Raw genomic sequence first — 24,029 nt, forward strand, 5'->3', positions numbered from 1 at the left:
CAAGCCCTGGTCCAGGAAGATCCCACATGCCATAAGCCTGTGCACCACAACTACTGAGCCTGCGCTCTAGAACCCGGGAGCCACAACTACTGAGCCCACGTTCCACAGCTACTGAGGCCCACATGCCTAGAGCCCGTGCTCCACAAGATAAGCCACCACAATAAGAAGCCCGCGCACCACAACCAAGAGTAACCCCCACTCGCCGCAACTAGAGAAAGCCCACGCACAGCAACAAAGACCCAAGGCAGCCAAAAATAAATAAATTAAACAAACAAAAAAAATGTAGTCTTGAAGATCTGCCCCAAGCAGAGTTAGTTGGTTAGTTGCTCCTTTTCCTGCTCTGGCAGCCTATATAATTTCTCATTTATACATTCATTCAACAAATATTTTTCAGTATCAATTATATGTCTTAAATTATTCTTTGTGCTGGAAATACAGCAGTGATTGGTGGGGTGGGATGGGGCAGCCCAGATCCCTCACTTAATGGAATATACATACCATCTCTTACCATATTGTAAGATAATTTAGAAATTATAAAATATTTTGTATATTTTCAAAAGTATTATAATAGAATATGCAATACATGCATTTAAGAAATTTAACCATTTGCTGTTTGTTTTATGGATTTTTATAGAACTAAACATTACAGATACTATTATAAACCTTTTGTATAACCTCAGAGTTCCTTTCCTTTCATCTCTCCTTAATAGCCATTGTTATGAAGTTTGTATGTGTCTTCTGTCCAAGTTTATATAATTTTACTACATACGTAATTGTCTATAATAAATATAACATTACTTTTATGTTTCAAAATCTACATACTATATCCATACTTCTGCAGCTTATCTTTGGAACATCTCTACTGAGATTTTTCTGTGTGCATACACACAGATCTAATTTGTTCATTTTCTCTGTATGAAAATACAGTGTCTAAATTTCATTGTATGAACATACTATATCATATTTATCCAGTGTCTCATTGGGAGTTGATTAGATAGTTTCTAATTCTCTTTTTGCTATTTCAGTGATTGTGCAATGATTGTGCATATTTCTATTTGAAGATGTTTGAGAGTTTTCTAAAAGATGTATGCATAGGAATGTAACTTCTTCATCATAAGAAGTCATTAAATTCATTAAGATGAGTAGACACCTAAGTTATTTTCTTCCACCTAGATGGTTGATTTTTCCAGTCTAATTTATCTATTAATCATTGTTCCCCTTCTGGTTTGTAATGCTACCACTATATATGCAAATCTGTATATATGCAAGGTTTTTTTTTTTTTTTCTAGGCTACTGTTCTGTGCCTTTGCTATATTTGTCTACTCGCTGTCATTGTTAGGTTATTCTATATAGTATGGATTTTTAAAAGACTTGGTTATCTGGTTGGGTAAGTATCTTTTAATTTGTCTTCTTCCAGCAGTATTGGCTATTTTTGGCTCTTTAGTTAGAAATTCATAATTATTTTAAGGTAAACTTTTAAAGTTTTGTGGGAACTTTGTTAGGTTCATGGCTATAATTTCAATGAGTTTAGAAATTAATTTTGGGGAAAATGGCCACTTTCTGTTATTGCAACTTCTCTTCCACAAATGTGGTTGTCTCCTATTATTACGATGTTTCTTTATGTGCTTCAGTAAAGTTTCATAATTTTCTTTAGGGAAGTTCTTATACATCTTTAGTGGATTGACTCTTAGGTTTTTTGGGTTTTTTGATAAAATTAATAGCATTTTTTTTTCACAGCTTGTATGTATATTTATTTTTGTAGTATAACATGTATTTGTTTTTCTAAATTTTTATTTCATATTGGAGTATAGTTGATTAACAATGTTGTGTTAGTTTCAGGTATACAGTAAAGTGATTCAGTTGTACATATACATGTATCTATTCTTTTTCAAATTCTTTTCCCATTTTGGTTACTACAGAATATTGAGCAGAGCTCCCTGTGCTATACAGTAGGTCCTTGTTGGTTATCTATTATCTGTTTTAAATATAGCAGTGTGTACATGTCAATCCCAAGCTCACAATCTATCCCTCCCCCCTCCACCCTTTTCCCCTGGTAACTATAAGTTTGTTCTGTCTGTGAGTCTGTTTCTTTTTTGTAAATAAGTTCATTTGTATTATTTTTAAATTTTTTTTTGAAAATTGAAAGACATGTTTATTTGTGATGTTAATAAGGCTCCCAAAGGGGAACCAGATGCCCAGATGGCTTCATTCTTTTTTTTTTCTTTTTTTACATCTTTATTGGAGTATAATTGCTTTACTATGTTGTGTTAGTTTCTGTAAGTAAAACTAAGTAAACGAAATATTAAAAGCAAAATACAATAAAAGGAGAGAGGAAAATGCACTGTTGTATAGACAAAAAGATAACTCCCTTGGAAATCCAATTCATCAAGTAAAATAGAAGATAACTAAGGATACAGAGGAGTTGTATAACAAATGACCTAATGGCTATGCAGAAAAATTTTAAATCAGGTGGTCTAAATCAGAAAAGGAATGTCAGGTTATAAATATAGATGATAGCTAGGTTATAATAATAAATAACCCTATGGCTGCTTAACTAAAATTAAAAAGCATTTAAAAAAAAATTTTATCAGGGTATAGTTGATTTACAAATACCGTATGCTAACACATATATGTGGAATCTAAAAAAAAATGGTTCTGAAGAACCTAGGGGCAGGACAGGAATAAAGATGCAGACGTAGAGAATGGACTTGAGGACACAGGGAGGGGGAAGGGTAAGCTGGGACGAAGTGAGAGATTGGCATGGACATATATACACTACCAAATGTAAAATAGATAGCTAGTGGGAAGCAGCCACATAGCACAGGGAGATCAGCTCGGTGCTTTGTTACCACCTAGAGGGGTGGGATAGGGAGGGTGGGAGGGAGACGCAAGAGGGAGGGGATATGGGGATATATGCATACATATAGCTGATTCACTTTGTTATACAGCAGAAACTAACACAACATTGTAAAGCAATTATACTCCAATAAAGATGTTAAAAAAAATAGCAAAAAGAAAAAACCCATCATATTATACACCTTAATCTTACACAATGTTATATGTTGATTATATCTCAATAGAACTGGGGAAAAAAAGACTGTTCTTCAAGACTGTGAACACAATGCCTAGGATAGTGACTGGCAAACACATAAATATTAAAAGAATATAGGTTAACAAGTGAATTAATCTCTTAGAGCTGCCCAGAAAATGGTTCAGGGGCAGAGGATTGTGATCTCAGGGTCTTTGCTGGCAGGAGGCACCTATCAGGCTACACATCTTTGGACATACGCTCAGCTTGCACACCCAGGGTACTTTTATAACAAACATATCCACCATATCTGAGAACACTGGATACGATCCTTGGTGTCTGGTCACCTGGTAGGTCAGACTATCTATGAGCCATTGTTGCAGGATCTGCATAGAGGGGTAAGGAAAAGGGAGGCAGGAGCATACATGAATACAGTATAAGGATAGCCGCTCTTGCAAGGCCGGAAGGAAGAATTATTTGTGAACTAGCCCAATTATTTTAATCTGTGGTTAAGGAGAGAGGTTACCACAGGCTTATCTCTTGAAAAAATGTTAATGAATGTAAATTAAATACTACACTCATCTACAAAGACTGAGTTCAGGTCCCACCTTCAGAATATTGCTCACTCTTTTGGCCAAACAATTTGTCCACTGTACTGTTCACTTAACACACAGAGGGTGGGAGACCAATCAAGGATCATCCTGATATCCCTTTGGACTAGAGATCTTCTGGCCACGGCTCATGGCAAGAGACTGAAGACTGGGATGCTGACATACATATTACTGCACTACCACCTCCTTTCCAGAGCAGCACACATCAGCAGAGCTCCACACTGCTTGCTGGGTGGAAAGGGATTATGTCTCACCCCCAGGCCTCCAACCAGCACCTTTCACCCCTGTGTATCATAGTTCCTTAATAAGCAGTTCCCAGCCTTGTTCCTCAATGCCTTTGACCTAATGCTTTTCTTTGGGAAAAGCAACTGGGTCTGGTAGCAGAAAGGAGTGAGTTTTCCCATGTTCTTGTCCCAGGAGGAAGAATGTAGAGACTTCCCTTCAGGACGTGTGTAACAGTCCACATTTTCCCTATCAGCCACACAATTTCCCACACATTTACCTTTGCATACTAGTTACCAGCACTGACTTTAGTGTCAGAACAAGGCTACTAGCTGTGACATCCTAAACAGAATATTTAACAGTTAGGTACTTTAATACCCACTGGTGTAAAATAGCATAATGTTAATAATGCCTACCTTACTGGTTTGTTGTGAGAATCAATGTGATAATGCGCGGATAATGCACTAGACTCATACATGATACTCACATGTCTTTGTTTAAACACGCAGCTGTTTTCATTTTCACTCTTACTTTTTTAATGTTATATTCTGGGGGAATGTGGTAAGCCCAATTTCCTGGGAAACAGGATTATAGCATCTTTGAAAAGTTCTGAGTTGCAGATCACTCATGCTTCCTTTCTTATCCTCTCTAACATGTTGCTTTTGTGTATTCAATCACACCCCTGTTACGTCATATCCTCCTCCAGGTTTTGGCCACGAATGTACCTCTCAGCAGGCTCTATTTTGTATCGTGGAGAGACGCAGAATTCTCTCTATTTTCCTTGTTTCAGAACTAACAGCACTGAGCTCCAGGATCTCTATGGTACCTGAGGAAAGAAATCCTTTCATTAAACTATAGAACTTTTTGTCAGTCTTTTGTGTGCTTGTTCTCAAGAGAAAACACAGACACCAACAGGCTTCTTCTGGAACAAGAAACATATATTCTGTGCCCTAGTCCAACATCCAAACGACATCACAGCTGCCCAAAGTTCCCCAACCTTGGGTAAAGATGTCCTGGATCTTCATTTCCCCGTTCGTTCCCCACAATACCCTTTCTCCCACCCCAAGACGGTGCCTGCAGCCATTTTCCCCAAGCCGCTTCTCATCTTCCTTGGAGCTTTCTTCAGGGATCAACGAATCTCACCTGGTACCTTCAACCACTTACCAGGGTCCACCTGCCCTCTCTTCAAGAGTGAAAAATTCTGCAGACATTTGCACTAATCAAGGGAAAGCAGGCTGGTTTGCCTATTTTTGTGCTTCCTGGAGATCCATGTCTGGTCTCTGCTTAGGCTGCATGGTTGGTGCTGCTGCACTGAGCCCAGAAGACTGGAGCCGGGGCAGGAGAGTATATTTAACACTCACCGTCCCTTCCTCCCATGGGCTTGTTAACACACAGTCTCTCCTGGCTCCGGGGAAATTCTGTGTGCTGCCAATACTGTGTCCCGGGGACCTGGACAGGGAAGCTGAATCTCCACCCACCTAACTATTCCTCTTTCTACCTGGACATGTTTAACTATACGTGTGGATAGGGTGTAGCCCTTTTTTCTTACTACCATATGCAAGGTAATGCAGCACCAAATTACTCAAAAACCAGGATGAGAACCCTAAGTCAGTTAATAAGGTAATTAATACATTCATTTGTTCATTCATTACAAAAAATCACATCCTGCTTTTATTGAGCTCTTTTTATGTACAGGGCACTGTGCTATACATTCTTTGGAGTAAAACTATGTAGATCATGGTTTCTGCCCTTTAGGAACTTCTAGTTTTCTAATTAAAATTAGAAGTATACACTGTAATGAGCGTAGCATGTGACATGGGCCAAAAGAGAGGTGCAAAGTGCTCTAGGAACACCAATGAGAGAGAAATGGTTTCTAACATAAGAATCTAGAAAAGGTTTCATCAAAGAGGTGTCATTCCAGACTCATGGCAGGAAGGTAGCGTGAAAATAGCGTGATGGGAAATAATTTTGGTCCAGTAATCAGAAGATCTGGTTTTTAATCTAGGTTCCATCCTTCTGAAGACATTTAACCTTCAAAAATTGTCTTTATTCCTCAGTTTTTTATCTCATAAAACATGGTAATAATAATTCCATTGTCACATCATATTATTAATATCAGTTTCAAAAGTAATATGTATAGGAAAACAGTTCTAAAACTGTCTTGTGATAAGTATACAAATGTAAAATATTACCTGTGTTGGAATATGAACCACAGCCATGACTTGATCAGAAGAAATGATGTGAGAGGGCTTTCAGTGTAGAGAGACTAGCACAAGAAAGAATGCAGCGTAATGACAGCAGAAGGTGAGACAGGTGACTAGAGTCCTCTGCCTTGGACTCCAGGAAGCACTCAGTCATTTGACGAGCATTTGTGGAGTATGCACTATGAGCTGAGAATAGTGTGAAATGACAATCCCTTCTGTCTGTCAGGTTATCCACAAGAGAGTGGTGAGCCTACAGTATCTCTGCTCTTAATCGTGCCTCAGTAACCATAAAATCGAGAATCAAGTGCTAGAAGTTTTGCAAGAGCAAAGGACCAAGAGATATACTTGTCTCTCTGTGAGTAGCCAAAGGTGGATGAAGGGAGTGAAACAGGGGCCTGAAAAAGTGAGAAATTCTAGAGAGATTTTAGATTCAAGAGAGGTAAACTCCTAAAGATCCTAGAGGATAACTTCCAGGCAGTATCTGTCTATTGTAACCTGTTATTTAAGGGAATGCTAGTGACTTGTTGTAAATAGGATGTAAAATTTGTTCCAAAATACTCTTCTTTAGTCCTGACTGAGAAGACCTCAAATGAAACTGTGATGTATCAACCCTTCCTAGGTATATTGGCAGGTATATGTGTGATCTCAGAATACACCAGTGACATAAATAGGATGTGACAACTGGTAGTGGTGGATTCATTTACATTGTTTACACTTCTATGACCAGGAGATGAGTTTTTTAAAATTTTTAAAATTTATTTATTTATTTATTTTTAAAAATTAATTTATTTATTTATTTTTGGCTGTGTTGGGTCTTCGTTTCTGTGCGAGGGCTTTCTCTAATTGCTGCGATCAGGGGCCACTCTTCATCGCGGTGCGCGGGCCTCTCACTGCGGAGCACAAGCTCCAGAGGCACAGGCTCAGTAGTTGTGGCTCACGGGCCCAGTTGCTCCGCGGCATGTGGGATCCTCCCAGACCAGGGCTCGAACCCGTGTCCCCTGCACTGGCAGGTGGACTCTCAACCACTGCGCCACCAGGGAAGCCCCGAGTTTTTTTTTTTTAAAAAAAAAACAAGTACAGTAGTGTCTTCCTACCTATCTCCAAATACATGTCAAAAAAGATGGGTGTTTGTAGTTCAGCTTTGTTTTTGATCAGAAATGCAGTCAAACAGGAGTTTGTTTCCAAGTGACCCACTGAGCAGTGTAAACACTTATGTTTATTTCAAATAAAATATATTTGTATTATTTATCATTTATACTATGTACTCATACCACACTACCTTCTGTATCAGGTAGTCCAATAGAAACATACCTGTTTTGTTCTTTAAAAAACTGGCTAGAATTTGATGGAGAAGGATAGACTTAGCTCTTCCCATACTCCATCCATTCGTATTCTTTGTCTAAAAGCATATGGTGTATTGGCACTATTCTGGAAAGCCTGGACCACTGGTCTTCATGAAATGAGACTATGGAACACGAAAATCAGGGAAGGTAATAGCTTCCTAAGGAATGACTGTAAGAGAAAATGAAAACACCTGTGCTATACGCCCTCTCTCTTCTCTGCAATGCATGGAGCTGTCCACTCATGCTTGCCTGCACCAAATGGTGACAACTGAAAGAGCTGGTATCGTTGGTTAGAGTTGCTAAATATATAAAGCAAAAATGATGTGTCTAAAGAAAGAAAGAAAGAAAAAAAAGAAAAAAAAAACCAGAAGAAAAAAAGAGTGTAACTCCCACATCAATGATACATTATTAATAATAATCAATAAAAATTAATAAAATAAGAAAAAAAATGTGTCAATTATACTTTAATTCTCCCTTATCAATCAGCTAGATTAAAACAACATCAATGCATGAATTCCATGAGAATTAAAAATCCAGAAAATTTTGAAAAAGTTAATATGAAGTCACTGAAATCAATTGAATTCTATTAAATTATTTAGCATAAAAAGACTGACAATATGTTTCTTTTTAAAATAAACTTTTTATTTTGGAATAATATTGGATTTATAGAAAAGTTTTAAAGAGAGTTCTCACATTCTCCTCCCCCAGTTTGTTTCTCCTAATATTATCACCTTACCTTACTGTGTGTACTTTCAAAACCAAGAAAGCAAGATTTGCACATTTTTAAACTAAACTCCAGGATTTGTTCAGATCTTACCAGGTTTTCCATATCCTTTTTACATTCCAGGATCCAGTCTAAGTTACCACATTCCATTTAGGTATCTTGTCCCTAAGTCCCCTAGATTTGACAGTTTATTGTCTTTGTATTTCACAACTGTAAGGGTTTTTTAATGAGGCAGAATAGGGGTTTTAGTATTACAGAAGAATGTTATTTTTTTTTAATGCTCTTTTCCAGAAAGGTTTTTGGACGTTTTCTGACTCTGTTCAATACGAAATGTTAGGAAATAGTAAAAGATATTGGAATATTAAGTTCAAGAAAAAAAATGTTAATCACAGTCTAAAATTCATGTGCACAAGGTTGTAGTGTGCAAAAAATTATAATAAAAACCAAAAGGAAAATTGAGATCATACTGTGAAGAAACTTGAAGGACAGACTAAGAAACTTGGAGTTTATTCAAGGTTGATGGGAACCAGTAGATATTTTTTAGCACAGAAGCTGTCTACGTTGATCCTCACTTGCTCTGTAGATGTTAGTTGCCTCTGGCCACGCTGGGTATCTCTCCTATCTGAAAGACCCTGTATGGATCCAGTACTTCTATTTCCTGTAATGATGAAGGAGACTGGAGACTTCCCCCAGACACTACCCTGGCAAAAGGGAATTACAAAAGAGTAACATTATTTATGCAATATTTTGAAGGATTGGCAGATTATAAAGATGATTTGAAAGAAACAGGATCAAATGTAATAGGGTAAAAAAAAGTCCTCTATCTAGGTTTATAGACAAAATAATTATATCAATGGACTATGAGAAATAATCTGATAATTAATAGTTCATTTGAAAATCTTAGGTTTGGAATATAAAATTCAATATCAGCCACGAGGATAATATGACTATGAACATGCAGTTCAAGTCAAGAGAAGTGTCAATCCCACCAGAGTTCACATGGACTCATCTCATTTTTGTTGTTGAAAGATATATAAGTGCAGGAGACTGTGCTAAACACTTTTCCTATACCTGAAGTATTTGGTTTCAAATTTTGAAGTCAGAATTAGAGGTGTTTTTTTAAACTCAAAAAAAAAATAATGCATTTTATTGGAAAATAAAGAAAAGCACAATAAAGGAAATCAACATCACATATTTACTTCCTGCTAACGAGAGTTAACTGATAAGGAGATTCATAAAACAGCTACACTATTGATGCCCAGAGGAAAACATTCCCATCCCAGACCACTACCCCCTTTCAGAAACTTATTCTACGGGGGACGGTGGAAGATAGATTTTTGATGAACTGTATATCCCGTCATTTATAAATTATAATAGCAAGACACTTATAAGTTTATGTAACTGTTTTGGCACAAATAAATGTGAATATTACATTAAATAAATAGGGACCAGCTAATAATGCCTGATAACCTTGCTAGTAGACTTTCGCATACTTTTTAAAATTGAAATATAGTTAATTTACAATATTATATTACTTTCAGGTGTACAAGACAGTGATTTAATATTTTATATAGATTATAGCCTTTCATATCCTTTCTTAAACTGTAGAAAACTATAGGAAGATAAACTGCAACAGCAGAAGGCTCCCACATCTGCAGAGAGAAGCTTCATGTAGCCTGTTGTTCTGGGTCTTGGGTGACTGTAAGGAGTTAAATTTCCAAAAATCATACTGACATACCCTCTAACCATCTCTCTGTCCAGATGAATAAAGGGGCATATTTTATTGGCTAAGAAATGTTTATTTAAATAAATATGCTGGTAATAATACCTTTGACGCAGAATGCAATGTATAAGAGCAAGGGGTTCATTGCATAGTTACTGCTAATATTTCAGTCAAATTCCTTCTAGTCTTATTTAAATATATGAACAAATAGACTGATACTATTTTGTATAGTATAGTATTTTGATACTATTACATAATCTAATATTTTCATTTATTAGGAATATTTTTCTGTCATTAGCTCTATTTAGATCATGGTATTTTAATGTCTGCATTCCATTTAATGTATAAACTACAAATTATTTAACCAGTCCTCTGTGGAAGTTTAGCATAGTTCCATATTTTTCTTATAGTAAATACAAATGTCTGTCTGCACAAATATTTCTTAATCAGAATGTTTTCAATACTTTTAGCATTTGTGATATATATTGTCAAATTTTCTTCTAACAAGGCTGAGTCATTTTGTACCTCCTCATACCCTAGCAAAGTGTGAGGGGTTTAGTTCCTGAACCTGCCAGTCCTACCTACAGGTGTGACACACATGCCTTGCCTACATGGCTCCAAATTATATTCATTTATTATATTTCTTTATAGCTACCATGTGCTAGATACTATTCTGGGCCCTGGTAATAAAATGATGAACAAACAAATGTGATCCCTAGTTCCATGGAGCTTATAGTCTAATTAGAGAGACTGAAGATTAAATAAACAACTGCAATCAGCCACTCCACTAGTTCAGTGTGGGCACTGACCTCGGTAAATCAGGAAATGAAGCTCTAAACCCCTGTAGTCCAGGAGGTGATATGTTGCCAATACAAAAATTCACAGTTTCCTATCTCCTTGCCTTGTAATTCACACTAGGTGATCACATGGGGCCCCACTACCTCATAGGCTACAGTTGGTGTCCTCCGGCTAGAAGAGATCTCATCCAGAAGTCTCCTGATGCTTTTCCATAATGAAGCATGTGTTTCCTTGAATGGCTTCCTCCTTCCGCTTCCCTTTTCTGTATTTTCTGCCTCAGAACTAAAACCCAGTAACAAACCCAGGAAGAGCCATTTAGAGAGATGCTAGTTCTGCATTTTTTTTTTTTTTTTTGCTTTAAATATTCAAGTTCAGTCATGCCTTGTGCTCATAGTCATCCCTTTCCACCCCACCAGGATGCATGATTCATGAACCTGCTCTACGTAAATTACAATGGAGCATACAACATGGGATCAACTTCTAGCCTGTATGTTAAGACCTTGTCTTGAAGAAATCCAATTTCAAGCTTGTAATCCTCCTCTCTTCCTCCTTCTGAACTAGTTCTTTGGTGGTACCTTTGAAACTCTAGTCCCTAATTTAAACTCTAAGAGCTCCTCTGGACTTCATAGAAGACATAGATCCTAAGTTTAAGAGCATTATCTAAGATTTAACACATCCCTTCTACCCAACTCTGCTAGCTTTCCCAGGCTTAGCATCATGGCCCTGGTATAGGCACAGAGTATGGCGTAAGGCTCTCTTTACCTCTTGGTTGCGCAAGCAGTAAATGATAGGGTTGAGCAGTGGTACAATGACAGCGTAGAGTACAGACACCAGCTTGTTGGTGTCAAAAGCTGAGATTGCCTTTGGGCGGGCATAGATGAAGATACTGGCTGCATAGAAGATGACCACAACAGTGAGATGAGAGGCACAGGTGGAAAAGGCTTTATGGCGCCCAGCAGCTGAGGGAATGCACATCACAGCACTGGTGATGGCCGTATAGGAGGCCCCGGTGACAGAGAGTGGCCCCAGCAGTATAAAAATGGCCAGGACAAAGTCTGTAAACTCTGCTGTAGACATGTCAGTGCATGAAAGGTTGAGCAATGGGGAGACATCACAGAAAAAGTGGTTGATGGTGTTGGGGCCACAGTAAGAGAGGTGAGAAATGAGAAAAACTTTGACCATGGAGATGCCAAAACCTCCAGCCCAGGAGCCAGCTACCAGCTGCACACACAGCCGGCCACTGACAATGACAGGGTAGTGGAGAGGATGGCAGGTGGCCACATAACGATCATAAGCCATAACTGCGAGGAGGACACACTCAGTGCATCCCAGGCCCAGGAAAAAGTAGAGCTGTGTCATGCAGCCCTCAAAGGAGATCAGCTGCCCATGGCCCTGTTTGGACCCAACAAAGCCAGCTAGCATCTTGGGAATAGTGACAGTAACGTACCAAATCTCCAGGAAGGACATGTTAGCCAGAAAGAAGTACATGGGTTTGTGGAGGCTGGGGTGGTTCCTGATTGCCATAATGATGAGTATGTTCTCAGTCAGCACCAGCACATAGGCCAGCAGAGAAAGGGCAAATAACAGTGCCTGCAGTGGCACAGGAGCTGGGAAGCCCAGCAACACAAACTCACTCACTCTCCCACTCTGGTTCTTTCTCTCCGTGGTGTCAGTCATGCCTGCTGCTCTTCAGAAGAGAATAGTGTCCTCAGGAGGCAGCAGCAAGAACCCAGCCTTCCTCTCGCTGGAAGAATTAGTAGAATGAATCGATGTTGCTCATTCGTATTAGTAGAATGCAACGTGTGTAGTGCATATAATTCATTGCTGAGCTGAGGCCATTGTTCTCGTCTGTAATCTGGGAATGAGCTAAGATAAAAGTGGACAAAAATAAACTACTTTCTATTGGGATAGGACAGGAGTGTATTCTGGCCCTTGGAGAAGTATGTATTGATAAGCACCAGTTGGTCCCTAAAAAACACAGATCAAAACCAAAATATTAAGAGTCTGGGCTGCCCTGAAGTGAGAGTTTGTCTATGAGCTGGATTATGACTCTGTTTTGAGGAAATAAGTTACACAGTGGAGGAATAACAGTAACATATAACACAATTAAGTGTTTGCTATGTGTTATTAGTACAGGAACTATTCTGAAAAATTTGTAGATGTTAATCCACCTAATCTTCAGAGGAACCCTATGAGTAAGTACTGTTATTAACCCCACTTAACACCTAAGGGAACTGATGCATAGAGAGGTTAAGTGACTTGTTCCAGCTCACACAGATAGTAAGAGATGGAAGCAGGAAGCCAGAACCTCAGAGCTTCTAAAATATTCAGGCAACATGAAGGAGGGACTGTAAGATACATCCTGTATTTACACCCAGAACGGAGGGTCTTTGGGGCTCAGCTAGGGATGCAATTTCCTCCTGCAAGGAAGAGGGAAAAAGTAGAACCCAAGGAGGTCATGGCACCTATAGAATGAAAGTCCTACATAACCTTGTACTTAAGAGGAGGATGTGGGACCCACATGGAAATCATATTAGGAAGTGGATTCTGGATTTCTGAAGAACTGAGAATTCCTTCAGTTCTGAAGGTTGTGCTAACTATCTTGGAATGAGAGTAGAACACCTTCATTTAGTATCCCTAAAAGCTAAACCAAGTGACATTAAAATTTTCAATAGTTTATTTGAGCAACATCAATTCATATCGGGCAGTGCCTAACTGAAAATGGTTAGGAGCACTCCACTGCCAAAAGCTAGGGGCAGAGCTTTCATAGAGCAGAGGCTGAAGCAATGCAAGGACATTATTTGATTGGCTATAGCTTGAGTGGTTGCCTTATTTGGGAAAGCCTAGTTGGATGTTTGTGATTAGTTCTTAAATTTTGTTGTTTTGGATATGAGTGCATTTGCAGTTGACTCTGGCTTAGGTTTTGGTTTGCTCATGTAGGCTACTAAAGCATGAGAACCACCTCAGTCCAACAGCCTCCTTGTTTAGTTACTTTGACTGTAACAAGATCAATACAAAAGCATACATTTAGTAGAGTACTCTCTTTGTTTACCTTGGTATCAAAAATATAATTTGCCCTTTCAAAACTTCAAGCCTCTACTGGATCAGATGTGGATCTGACATATCCACGTGGGAGTTGGTATGAAGAAAGGGTTATTGTCACCCTGGTGTCCCTGTATGATCATAGCATTGGATGGGGAGTATAAAGATTAGAAAGAATGGGGGAGAACCAGATGAACAACTGGGGACTACTTTCCCTCAGGAGAGTCCTTACTTTTTAGTCTTAAGCCTGTTCCTTTGAGATTAACAGGGACAGAATGTGCTCACACATCAAGCTTCAACTTGCTAATGATTTTTTCCCAGCTTTATTGAGATATAATTGACATATAACATTGGATAAGTTAAGGTGTGCAATGTGATGATTTGATAGAAGTATATATTGTGAAGTCTTTACCACATTAATTAACACATCCTTTACCTCACACAATTACCATTTTGTTGTTACAGTGAGAACACTAAAGCTCTACGCTCACAGCAACCTTCAGATATACAATATAGTATTATTAACTGTAGTCATCATGCTCTACATTAGATCCCCAGAACTTACCTTACAACTCAAAGTTGGTACCCTTTGACCAACATCTGCCATTTTCCCCAGGCTTCAGCCTCTGACAACCACCATTCTACTTTCTGTTTCTACGAGTAGCCAAGACATGGAAACAACTTGAGTGTCCATCAATCAATGAAAGGATAAAGAAAATATATACATATACAATGCATTGTTATTTAGCCATAAAAAAGAAGGAAATTCTGCCATTTGTGACAAGATGGTTGGATCTTGAGGGCATTATGTTAAGTAAAATAAGCCAGAGAGAGAAAGGCAAATACTGTGTCTCTCAGTTATATATGGAATCTGAAAACATCAAAACTGCAGATGACTTTATACCTGAGTTCCTCTTCTCTTTATGCTCTGTGAGCAAAACTTGAGCATTACTCAGTACTTGAGACCTTGGCATTCCTCTCAGTACTAGAGTACTTTAATGCAATTACAAAATGCCATATCCCTGGCTTACATTTCCCATCACTCCCAACCTTACTTTCCACACCCACCATTTATTTATTTCAAAAGTATTGCTGGATCAAATATGGCCCAGACCACAGGCTAAGAGTTGTGGTACAGAAAAAGGTAAATAACACATGTACTAAGTCTTCAAGGAGCTCATAGTCTGGTGGTAGAGACATATCTTTGTCTTCTCATCCCTGAAAGTTTAATCTGCCACACCTATTCTTACACCATATACTAGCTTCATATGGGAACCTCTAAACTACAATTGTCATTCATAACCTTAGCTTTGATCCTTTATCCTCAATACCTGCCTCATATGCCATTAACTGTGCATTTGACCCTGTTGGCCTCAGACCTTTCTGCTTATCTGTTAATCTTCTCTGCCTCTGCCTTCACACTTGATGTTCTGCACACTTGAAAAAAAAAAAAAATTAGCCTCCTAATTGGTCTCACTGCCTGTAGTATCTCCCCTAATGCTCAAATCTGAGCATTTCACTACCCTACTTAAAACCTTCCATAGTACCACATTGTCTACACAACCATGTTCAAGCTATTTAACAAGGCATAAGTACTTCATGACCTGCTACTGCTGTCATCAAAACCTTATCTCTTATCACCACCTACATTGTATCTTATACCCTGCAGCTCTTGACATACAGCATGTGTATCACCTAACTCCTCCTTAACCTTCAAATCTTGACTCATGTGGCATCTCCTCATAGAACCATTAGTTGTCCTTTCTTTCTTTTCCTTTTTCACTGATTTGGTAATGGGTTCCTCCCATTACTGTTCCCACAAGAGCCCGTGAAAGCCCATATATCATTTACTAGCTGTATCACTGCTGCTACTGCTCAGGTAGATATAAAAGAGGTACTATATGCCAAAGTGGCCACATACATCCTTAATGGTATAGCAAAGAGTGGATATAATTCCCTTGATGTCACATGGGTCCCTCAAATACAATATGTCTAGAAAAAATTGTCTAAGCCTGTTCTTCCTCTATCACAGTGAATGATACTAGTTTCTCTGCAGTATATACTGTACTGGAGATCCAGAATTTCCCTATATCGTCTATACCTATCCTCCCCACCCCAACCCCACATCCCACTCACAACTAATCCAAGTTTTATCTAAACTTCCTCTTTAATTATCTCCTAAATTTGTCCCCTTTCTCCTGTCCTATTTCTACTGCCTTCCCCCTAGTCCTTTATACCAGTCACGTCTTGTTATTTCTTGACTTTATTTCAATAGGCTATTGCCTGGTCTTTTTCCCCCAACCTCAACTTTTATCAATCTAATTTCCACTTGTTTCTAGAGTGAAATTTTATGTAGAAATTTGACTCCAAGAGCATTTGATTTTGGGGAACACATACAAAATCCCTCAATAATGTGTCAAATGTGTTTCCTTTTAACTGTCCTACAGTAATCCAGTCATTGCCCACTATTTTCCTTTTTCTAAACATGGTGTGATATTCTCTAACTCTATGATTTGCACATACTCTTCTTTCTGTCAAAACTGCACCTAGGAATTATTTATCTTTCACATTTCAATTTCTTGGTTATCACCTTCCAAAACTACCCATATTTCTACCGATATAGATTATTTACTGGTATTTCTGTCTCTTCTTTTGACAATAGTTCTTATTTTAGGGTCTGCTTTAGCAACTAAATAGTAAAGGTATTATAATGGTTGCATAGATGCATGAATGGAGGGGAAAATTGAGAAAGGAATGATATGGGCAGACTAGATGAATTGCAAATGATAGGAATCAAATATAAAGAAAGCAAAATGTAAAAAGGAGTTGGGTGGAAATGATCAAGAGTAGAGAACTTAAATGAGTTACCAGAAAATCTGACAGAATTGGAATAATATGTAAGGAAAACAGACATTGAATATAGAAGAATCAGCAGACCCACAGGGACAAGATAACATGTAAGGAAGTTAGAGAAAGAGCAAAGAAATTGGGACTTCTGTTGATAAAATGGATGATATCTGGGTAAAATAAATGTGCTATATTGACAAGAGATTCAATGAGAGAAGATAAGTATAATACAGAAAGGATAGAATTAGGAATGGGAGATCATAAAAGCTGTAGGGAGGCTAGGCAGAGTATGAATGGATACAAAAACAAGCTATGAGTGGAAAAGATAAAGAAAGTCATATTGGTCTAAGTATCAGAATGGACCAGACATGAGAAATGCTGTAAGGGTTTGGGTTTTATTAGGTGTAGAGGGGACTAGGAAGATGGGTGTATTGGACAGAAAGAAAACATGGGAGACTTGACCGTTGAAGAGGAATGAAGCAGATAACAGAATCCACTTACTTTATTCAGATGTCTTTGACTCCGGGTCCTCCCAAGATGACTAGTTGGTGAGGAAAAGACTTAGAGAGTGTATATGAAAGAAAGTTGAAGCATCAAGACAAAGAAAGATGCTGCAGAGACTCCACCTTCTCTTCCTCCCGTGATCAGAGAACACTGCCACACCAGGAAAGTTTCTTTTATCTTGCACCTCCCTCCTGTAGTCCCCATTTTGCCCTCCTCCTTCTGATGTTTTAGAATGACTCTAAATCCAGAGCCCAAGAGACCAGTAGAGATACAAGAAGAAAAAAAAAAGACTGGGGAAGAAGACAGGAAAAGGTGTGTTTGGGAAGTAGGAAATAGAAGTTGATCAGAAAAGTTACATGAAGCAGAGAGTGTCACAATACCCCTACTACCTCGTAGCTTCTTCCCTTGCCTTCTTCTTCCTTCTTTCCATCCTGCCACATTCATGCTCAAAAGAAAGCCTTTGACTTTAGGCCAGGCCAATCTGGGCTTATATTCTGGCTCAGTTATGTAATCTTAAGCAATTTACTTAAGTTTTTTGAGCCTTAGATTCCTAACCTGTAAAATGGGAATAATATACCTCACAAAGTTGTTGAGAGGAATAAATGAAGTGATATGTATACAGTGCTTGGAACATGATAGGGTCTCAACAGTGCTACCCAGTTTCTTCCTTTATCTCCTGAACCCATGTGGGTAACATCCCTTAATTCCATGATGTCATAGAAGGAGCACTGAATTGAAAGTTTCTGGAGTTTAGTTCCACGTTTGTAATTGATATTCTGTTTAATCAAGGATTTTGTTATATATCAGTTTATTTTCCATAAAATGATAATAACATACACTACAGATGTTTTGAGGATTAAATAAAACAACATTTGTGAAAAGTTTGGCACAATCTCAGTCCCTAGTAAGCAGTGTAAGTAGAGGTTAATAATGTGGGCTCCACCGAATGTAAATTGATACAGCCACTATGGAGAACAATATGGAGGTTCCTTAAAAAACTAAAAATAGAATTATCATATGACCCAGCAATCCCACTACTGGGCATATACCCTGAGAAAACCATAATTCAAAAAGACACATGCACCCCAATGTTCATTGCAACACTATTTACAGTAGCCAGGTCATGGAAGCAACTTAAATGTCCATCGACAGACGAGTGGATAAAGAAGATGTGGTGCATATATACAATGGAATATTACTCAACCATAAAAAGGAATGAAATTGGGTCATTTGTAGACACACAGATGGACCGAGACTGTCATACAGAATGAAGTTAAGTCAGAAAGAGAAAAATATCATATATTAACTCATATGTGGAATCTAGAAAAATGGTACGGATGAATTGGTTTGCAAGGCAGAAATAGAGACACAGATGTAGAGAACAAACGTGTGGACACCAAGTTGGGGAAATTGGGGGGTGGGATGAATTGGGAGATTGGGATTGACATATACACACTAATATTACACTTATATGTATAAAATAGATAACAAATGAGAACCTGCTGTATAGCACAGGGAACTCCACTGTACAGTAGAAACTAACACAACATTGTAAAACAACTATACCCCAATAAAAAAAACATTAAATATATTGTGTACATATTTAATTGACAAAAGTAAACAATTAAAAAGAAAAAGCTCTATAATAACCCTCAAATATATAATTGAAAATGAAAAAACACTATCCTGAAAATTAATAGAGACAACATTTACACAAATGCTGAAATTATAATAGCTTCACAAGTGTGTGTAGCACAGGCTTGGCTTCCTGTGTTGGGAGACAACTGTCCCCAGTCATCTCCCATTTCTGCACATCTTCTAAAAGTTTTTGTTCTGAACTATCTATTCCAGGATGTTTAAACAACCCGATTAAAAAATGGGCAGAAGAACTGAATAGACACTTTTCCAAAGAAAAAAATGTAGATGGCCAACAGGCACATGAAAAGATGCTCAACATCGTTAATCATCAGGGAAATGAAAACCAAAACCACAGTGAGATACCATCTCACACCTTTCAGAATGGCTATCATCAAAAAGAATGCAAATACACATGTTGGCAAAGATGTGGAGAAATGGGAACACTTGTACACTGTTGGTGGGAATGTAAATTGGTGTAGCCACTGAGGAAAGCAGTATGGAGGTTTCTCAAAAAACTGAAAATAGAACTACCATATGACCCAGTATTTCCATTCCTGGGTATATATCCGAAAAAAACCCAAAAATACTAATTTGAAAAGATGCATGCACCCCATTGTTCATAGCAGCATTATTTAAAATTGCCAAGATATTGAAGCAACCTAAGTGTTCATCAACAGATTAATGGATAAAGAAGATGTGGTATTTATATACAATAGAATAGTACATATCCAAAGATTGCATAAAAAATTTTTTAAAGTTTTTAAAAGGAAAAAAAATTAAAATAATGTGGGCTCCACCATCACACTGCTTGTGTTCAACTATGAGACGTGGAAAAATTATTTAACATCTCTGTGCCTCTGTTTTCTTCTCTATGAAATGGGAATAATTCTAATATCCATCTCACAGAATTGTGAAGATTAAATAAATATATGGATGGAAGTTTCTTAGAACAGCACCTGGAACACAGTTTTCCTCAAAAAATGTTAACTAGTGTTCAAGAAATATTTGTTGAATCTGAATCTGTTGAAACTGGAGTGGAATTATCAGTGGGAACACTGGAGATTAAGAGAAGGTTCTTTGAGATTCTGAGTTTAAGAGATTCTCATCAGTAACTGGGAGGAAGCTGTTCCTAAAGTTTGAATAATCGGAACAAAATGAGTATGATTGGGCAGTTTTCATTGTCTGGATTAGTGTGCTGTCCATAAGCCTCACTGACCCCATGATAAGAACAAAACTCAGTTCTCCAGGAACAGAAAAAAATACTGAGATAGTCAAGAGGAAGTTACCATAAGAAAATGATGTAGCAGTGAAAAGGGGCAGAACATAAAATATCTACAAATGCTCTTAAAATAAAAACCTGATTTTGAGTGAAATCCTGCGCCATAGACATTGTAGTAAACCCTATTTTGTTTGTTGTTGTTATTTATTTATTTATTTGCCTGCGCCGACTCTTAGTTGTGGTACGTGGGATCTTCGTTGCCACATGTGGGATCTTTAGTTGCAGCATGCGGGATCTAGTTCCCTGACCAGGGATTGAACCTGGGCCCCCTGCATTGGGAGCGCTAAGTCTTAACCACTGGACCACAAGGGAAGTCCCATAAACCCTATTTTGAACAAAGGAAAATATGTATGTACATAAATATTATTGCCATACTATGCTGTTAGTTGAAAAACGATCAAACCCAGCAGCTGTTTGAATTAACATTGATTTGGTTGATGTGGTAGTATTGTTTAAATGAGGAGTGTTTGCAAACCTCATTTAGATTTAGAGGTTGATGTCAGTTCGCCTTTGGTGATTATTATCAGCCAACTGACCACACCAATAGGCTAAATTTAAAAAGCTATAATCATTCAGTATATACACTGTTAAATCCATTTGATAAACACTCATGAGGATAAAGGGGATATGTCCTTAAGATAAAAAAAAAATACAGGTTTAAATTTCTTTATCCAAAAAAAAATGGGGCACTTGAATTTTTCAGGTTTTAGAAAGGTAATATGCTGCATACACCATACGTTTCCTATCACCTCCAGAGAGTTCTGAAGCAGTATTCTATAATCAAACGCATCAATATCTCTATAGCAAAATGTATGACTATACAATGTAGAATAAATAAAGACTATAAATAATCAGTTCACAACAGATTTTTCATCCAATGTGTTAAGACCCCAAACTTAGGAAAAAATACTGTTTCCAAAGCTGCTTGGATTTTTTTTTTTTTTTTTACACACACTGTATTTTATTTTTACAAGAGATAAATAGACTGACACCAAGCATTGTACATGGATGACCACAACAAAAGCAACAATGATTGCAATTACCAAACATGAAACACACTCATACTATGTCATAATATTGACATTCAGTCCAGTAATCCTCCACTGCAACAGCTCCTTTACTTTGCAGTGAAAATTGATTTGTATATTCTTTGCCTCTGAGTTCTTGTGGGATTTTTTCTTTTTTTAAATTCAACCAGAAAGTCACAAAAATTATACTCATCCTCATCAGTTCACTCAGTCCCATGTAATTAATTTTTTTTTTTTCATCTTGATCTTTTGTTAGCACTTTTATGAGCTCATCAGTTTTTCATTAGAGTTCTGAAAATGCTTATTCATTCAGTTCAGCAGTACAGTCAGGTACCAGAAACCTGTACTTGTCAGAGTCTTTTCCATGAATTTCCTGAAGATGAAACCCTTTTATAGGAACATATTTACAAAAGCATCAGAGTACACCCAGAACTGTCTGTAAATGACAAAAGACTTAAAAATGACCACGGTTAAAGATTGGATGAAAGTTCATAATAATGCAGTTGACAAGAAAATTAGTTATTTCTGAGATATACATTTTAAAGTAATAACTAGGATTATGACTTATAACATTATACCAGAACATATAAGATTTTTAGAAATTTCATGTAATGTCTGAAACATTTATATTAACATATTTCCATACAAATAACCCAATGAAAGTTTAGTACTAGTTGTTTTGTTTGTTTTTTTATACAGCAGGTTCTTATTAGTCATCAATTTTATACACATCAGTGTATACATGTCAATCCCAATCGCCCAATTCAGCACACCACTATCCCCACCCCACCGCAGTTTTCCCCCCTTGGTGTCCATATGTCTGTTCTCTACATCTGTGTCTCAACTTCTGCCCTGCAAACCGGCTCATCTGTACCATTTTTCTAGGTTCCACATACATGCGTTAATATATAATATTTGTTTTTCTCTTTCTGACTTACTTCACTCTGTATGACAGTCTCTAGATTCATCCACGTCTCAACAAATGACTCAATTTCGTTCCTTTTTATGGCTGAGTAATATTCCATTGTATATATGTACCACAACTTCTTTATCCATTCGTCTGTTGATGGGCATTTAGGTTGCTTCCATGACCTGGCTATTGTAAATAGTGCTGCAATGAACATTCGGGTGCATGTGTCTTTTTGAATTACAGTTTTCTCAGGGTATATGCCCAGTAGTGGGATTGCTGGGTCATATGGTAATTCTATTTTTAGTTTTTTAAGGAACCTCCATATTGTTCTCCATAGTGGCTGTATCAATTTACATTCCCACCAACAGTGCAAGAGGGTTCCCTTTTCTCCACACCCTCTCCAGCATTTGTTGTTTGTAGATTTTCTGATGATGCCCATTCTAATTGGTGTGAGGTGATACCTCATTGTAGTTTTGATTTGCATTTCTCTAATAATTAGTGATGTTGAGCATCTTTTCATGTGCTTCTTGGCCGTCTGTATGTCTTCTTTGGAGAAATGTCTATTTAGGTCTTCTGCCCATTTTTGGATTGGGGTGTTTGTTTCTTTAATATTGAGCTGCATGAGCTGTTTATATATTTTGGAGATTAATCCTTTGTCCGTTGATTCGTTTGCAAATATTTTCTCCCATTCTGAGGACTGTCTTTTCATCTTGTTTATGGTTTCCTTTGCTGTGCAAAAGCTTTGAAGTTTCATTAGGTCCCATTTGTTTATTTTTGTTTTTATTTCCATTACTCTAGGAGGTGGATCAAAAAAGATCTTGCTGTGATTTATGTCAAAGAGTGTTCTTCCTATGTTTTCCTCTAAGAGTTTTATAGTGTCCGGTCTTACATTTAGGTCTGTAATCCATTTTGAGTTTATTTTTGTGTATGGTGTTAGGGAGTATTCTAATTTCATTCTTTTACATGTAGCTGTCCAGTTTTCCCAGCACCACTTATTGAAGAGACTGTCTTTTCTCCATCGTATATCTTTGCCTCCTTTGTCATAGATTAGTTGACCATAGGTGCGTGGGTTTATCTCTGGGCTTTCTATCTTGTTTCATTGATCTATGTTTCTGTTTTTGTGCCAGTACCATATTGTCTTGATTACTGTAGCTTTGTAGTATAGTCTGAAGTCAGGGAGTCTGATTCCTCCAGCTCCGTTTTTTTCCCTCAAGACTGCTTTGGCTATTCGGGGTCTTTTGTGTCTCCATACAAATTTTAAGATGATTTTTTCTAGCTCCGTAAAAAATGCCATTGGTAATTTGATAGGGATTGCATTGAATCTGTAGATTGCTTTGGGTAGTATAGTCATTTTCACAATGTTGATTCTTCCAATCCAAGAACATGGTATATCTCTCCATCTGTTGGTATCATCTTTAATTTCTTTCATCAGTGTCTTATAGTTTTCTGCATACAGGTCTTTTGTCTCCCTAGGTAGGTTTATTCCTAGGTATTTTATTCTTTTTGTTGCAATGGTAAATGGGAGTGTTTCCATAATTTCTCTTTCAGATTTTTCATCATTAGTGTATAGGAATGCAAGAGATTTCTGTGCATTAATTTTGTATCCTGCAACTTTACCATATTCATTAATTAGCTCTAGCAGTTTTCTGGTGGCAGTTTTAGGATTCTCTATGTATAGTATCATGTCATCTGCAAACTGACAGTTTTACTTCTTCTTTTCCAATTTGTATTCCTTTTATTTCTTTTTCTTCTCTGATTGCCGTGGCTAGGACTTCCAGAACTATGTTGAATAATAGTGGTGAGAGTGGACATCCTTGTCTCGTTCCTGATCTTAGAGGAAATGCTTTCAGTTTTTCACCATTGAGAATGATGTTTGCTGTGGGTTTGTCATATATGGCCTTTATTATGTTGAGGTAGGTTCCCTCTATGCCTACTTTCTGGAGAGTTTTTATCATAAATGGGTGTTGAATTTTGTCAAAAGCTTTTTCTGCATCTATTGAGATGATCATATGGTTTTTATTCTTCAATTTGTTAATATGGTGTATCACATTGATTGATTTGCATATATTGAAGAATCCTTGCATCCCTGGGATAAATCCCACTTGATCGTGGTGTATGATCCTTTTAA

The 24,029-nt window shown here is 37.5% G+C and overlaps 3 protein-coding genes across 3 annotated transcripts in view; 2 read left to right on the forward strand and 1 right to left on the reverse strand.

Annotated features, from left to right (window-relative positions):
• Positions 1-24,029, forward strand: part of ZNF215 (zinc finger protein 215) — a 141,867-nt gene that overhangs the window by 12,924 nt on the left and 104,914 nt on the right. The window lies entirely within an intron of this gene.
• LOC133098595 (olfactory receptor 10A4-like) overlaps positions 1-24,029 on the forward strand; it is an 85,842-nt gene that overhangs the window by 12,894 nt on the left and 48,919 nt on the right.
• On the reverse strand, positions 11,335-12,330 carry LOC133099344 (olfactory receptor 226). The gene has a single exon (XM_061202932.1). It carries the CDS (start codon positions 12,328-12,330, stop codon positions 11,335-11,337), a length of 996 nt encoding a protein of 331 aa, XP_061058915.1.

The sequence above is a fragment of the Eubalaena glacialis genome, chromosome 10 (genome assembly GCF_028564815.1).
Source record: "Eubalaena glacialis isolate mEubGla1 chromosome 10, mEubGla1.1.hap2.+ XY, whole genome shotgun sequence".
Lineage (NCBI taxonomy): Eukaryota > Metazoa > Chordata > Mammalia > Artiodactyla > Balaenidae > Eubalaena > Eubalaena glacialis.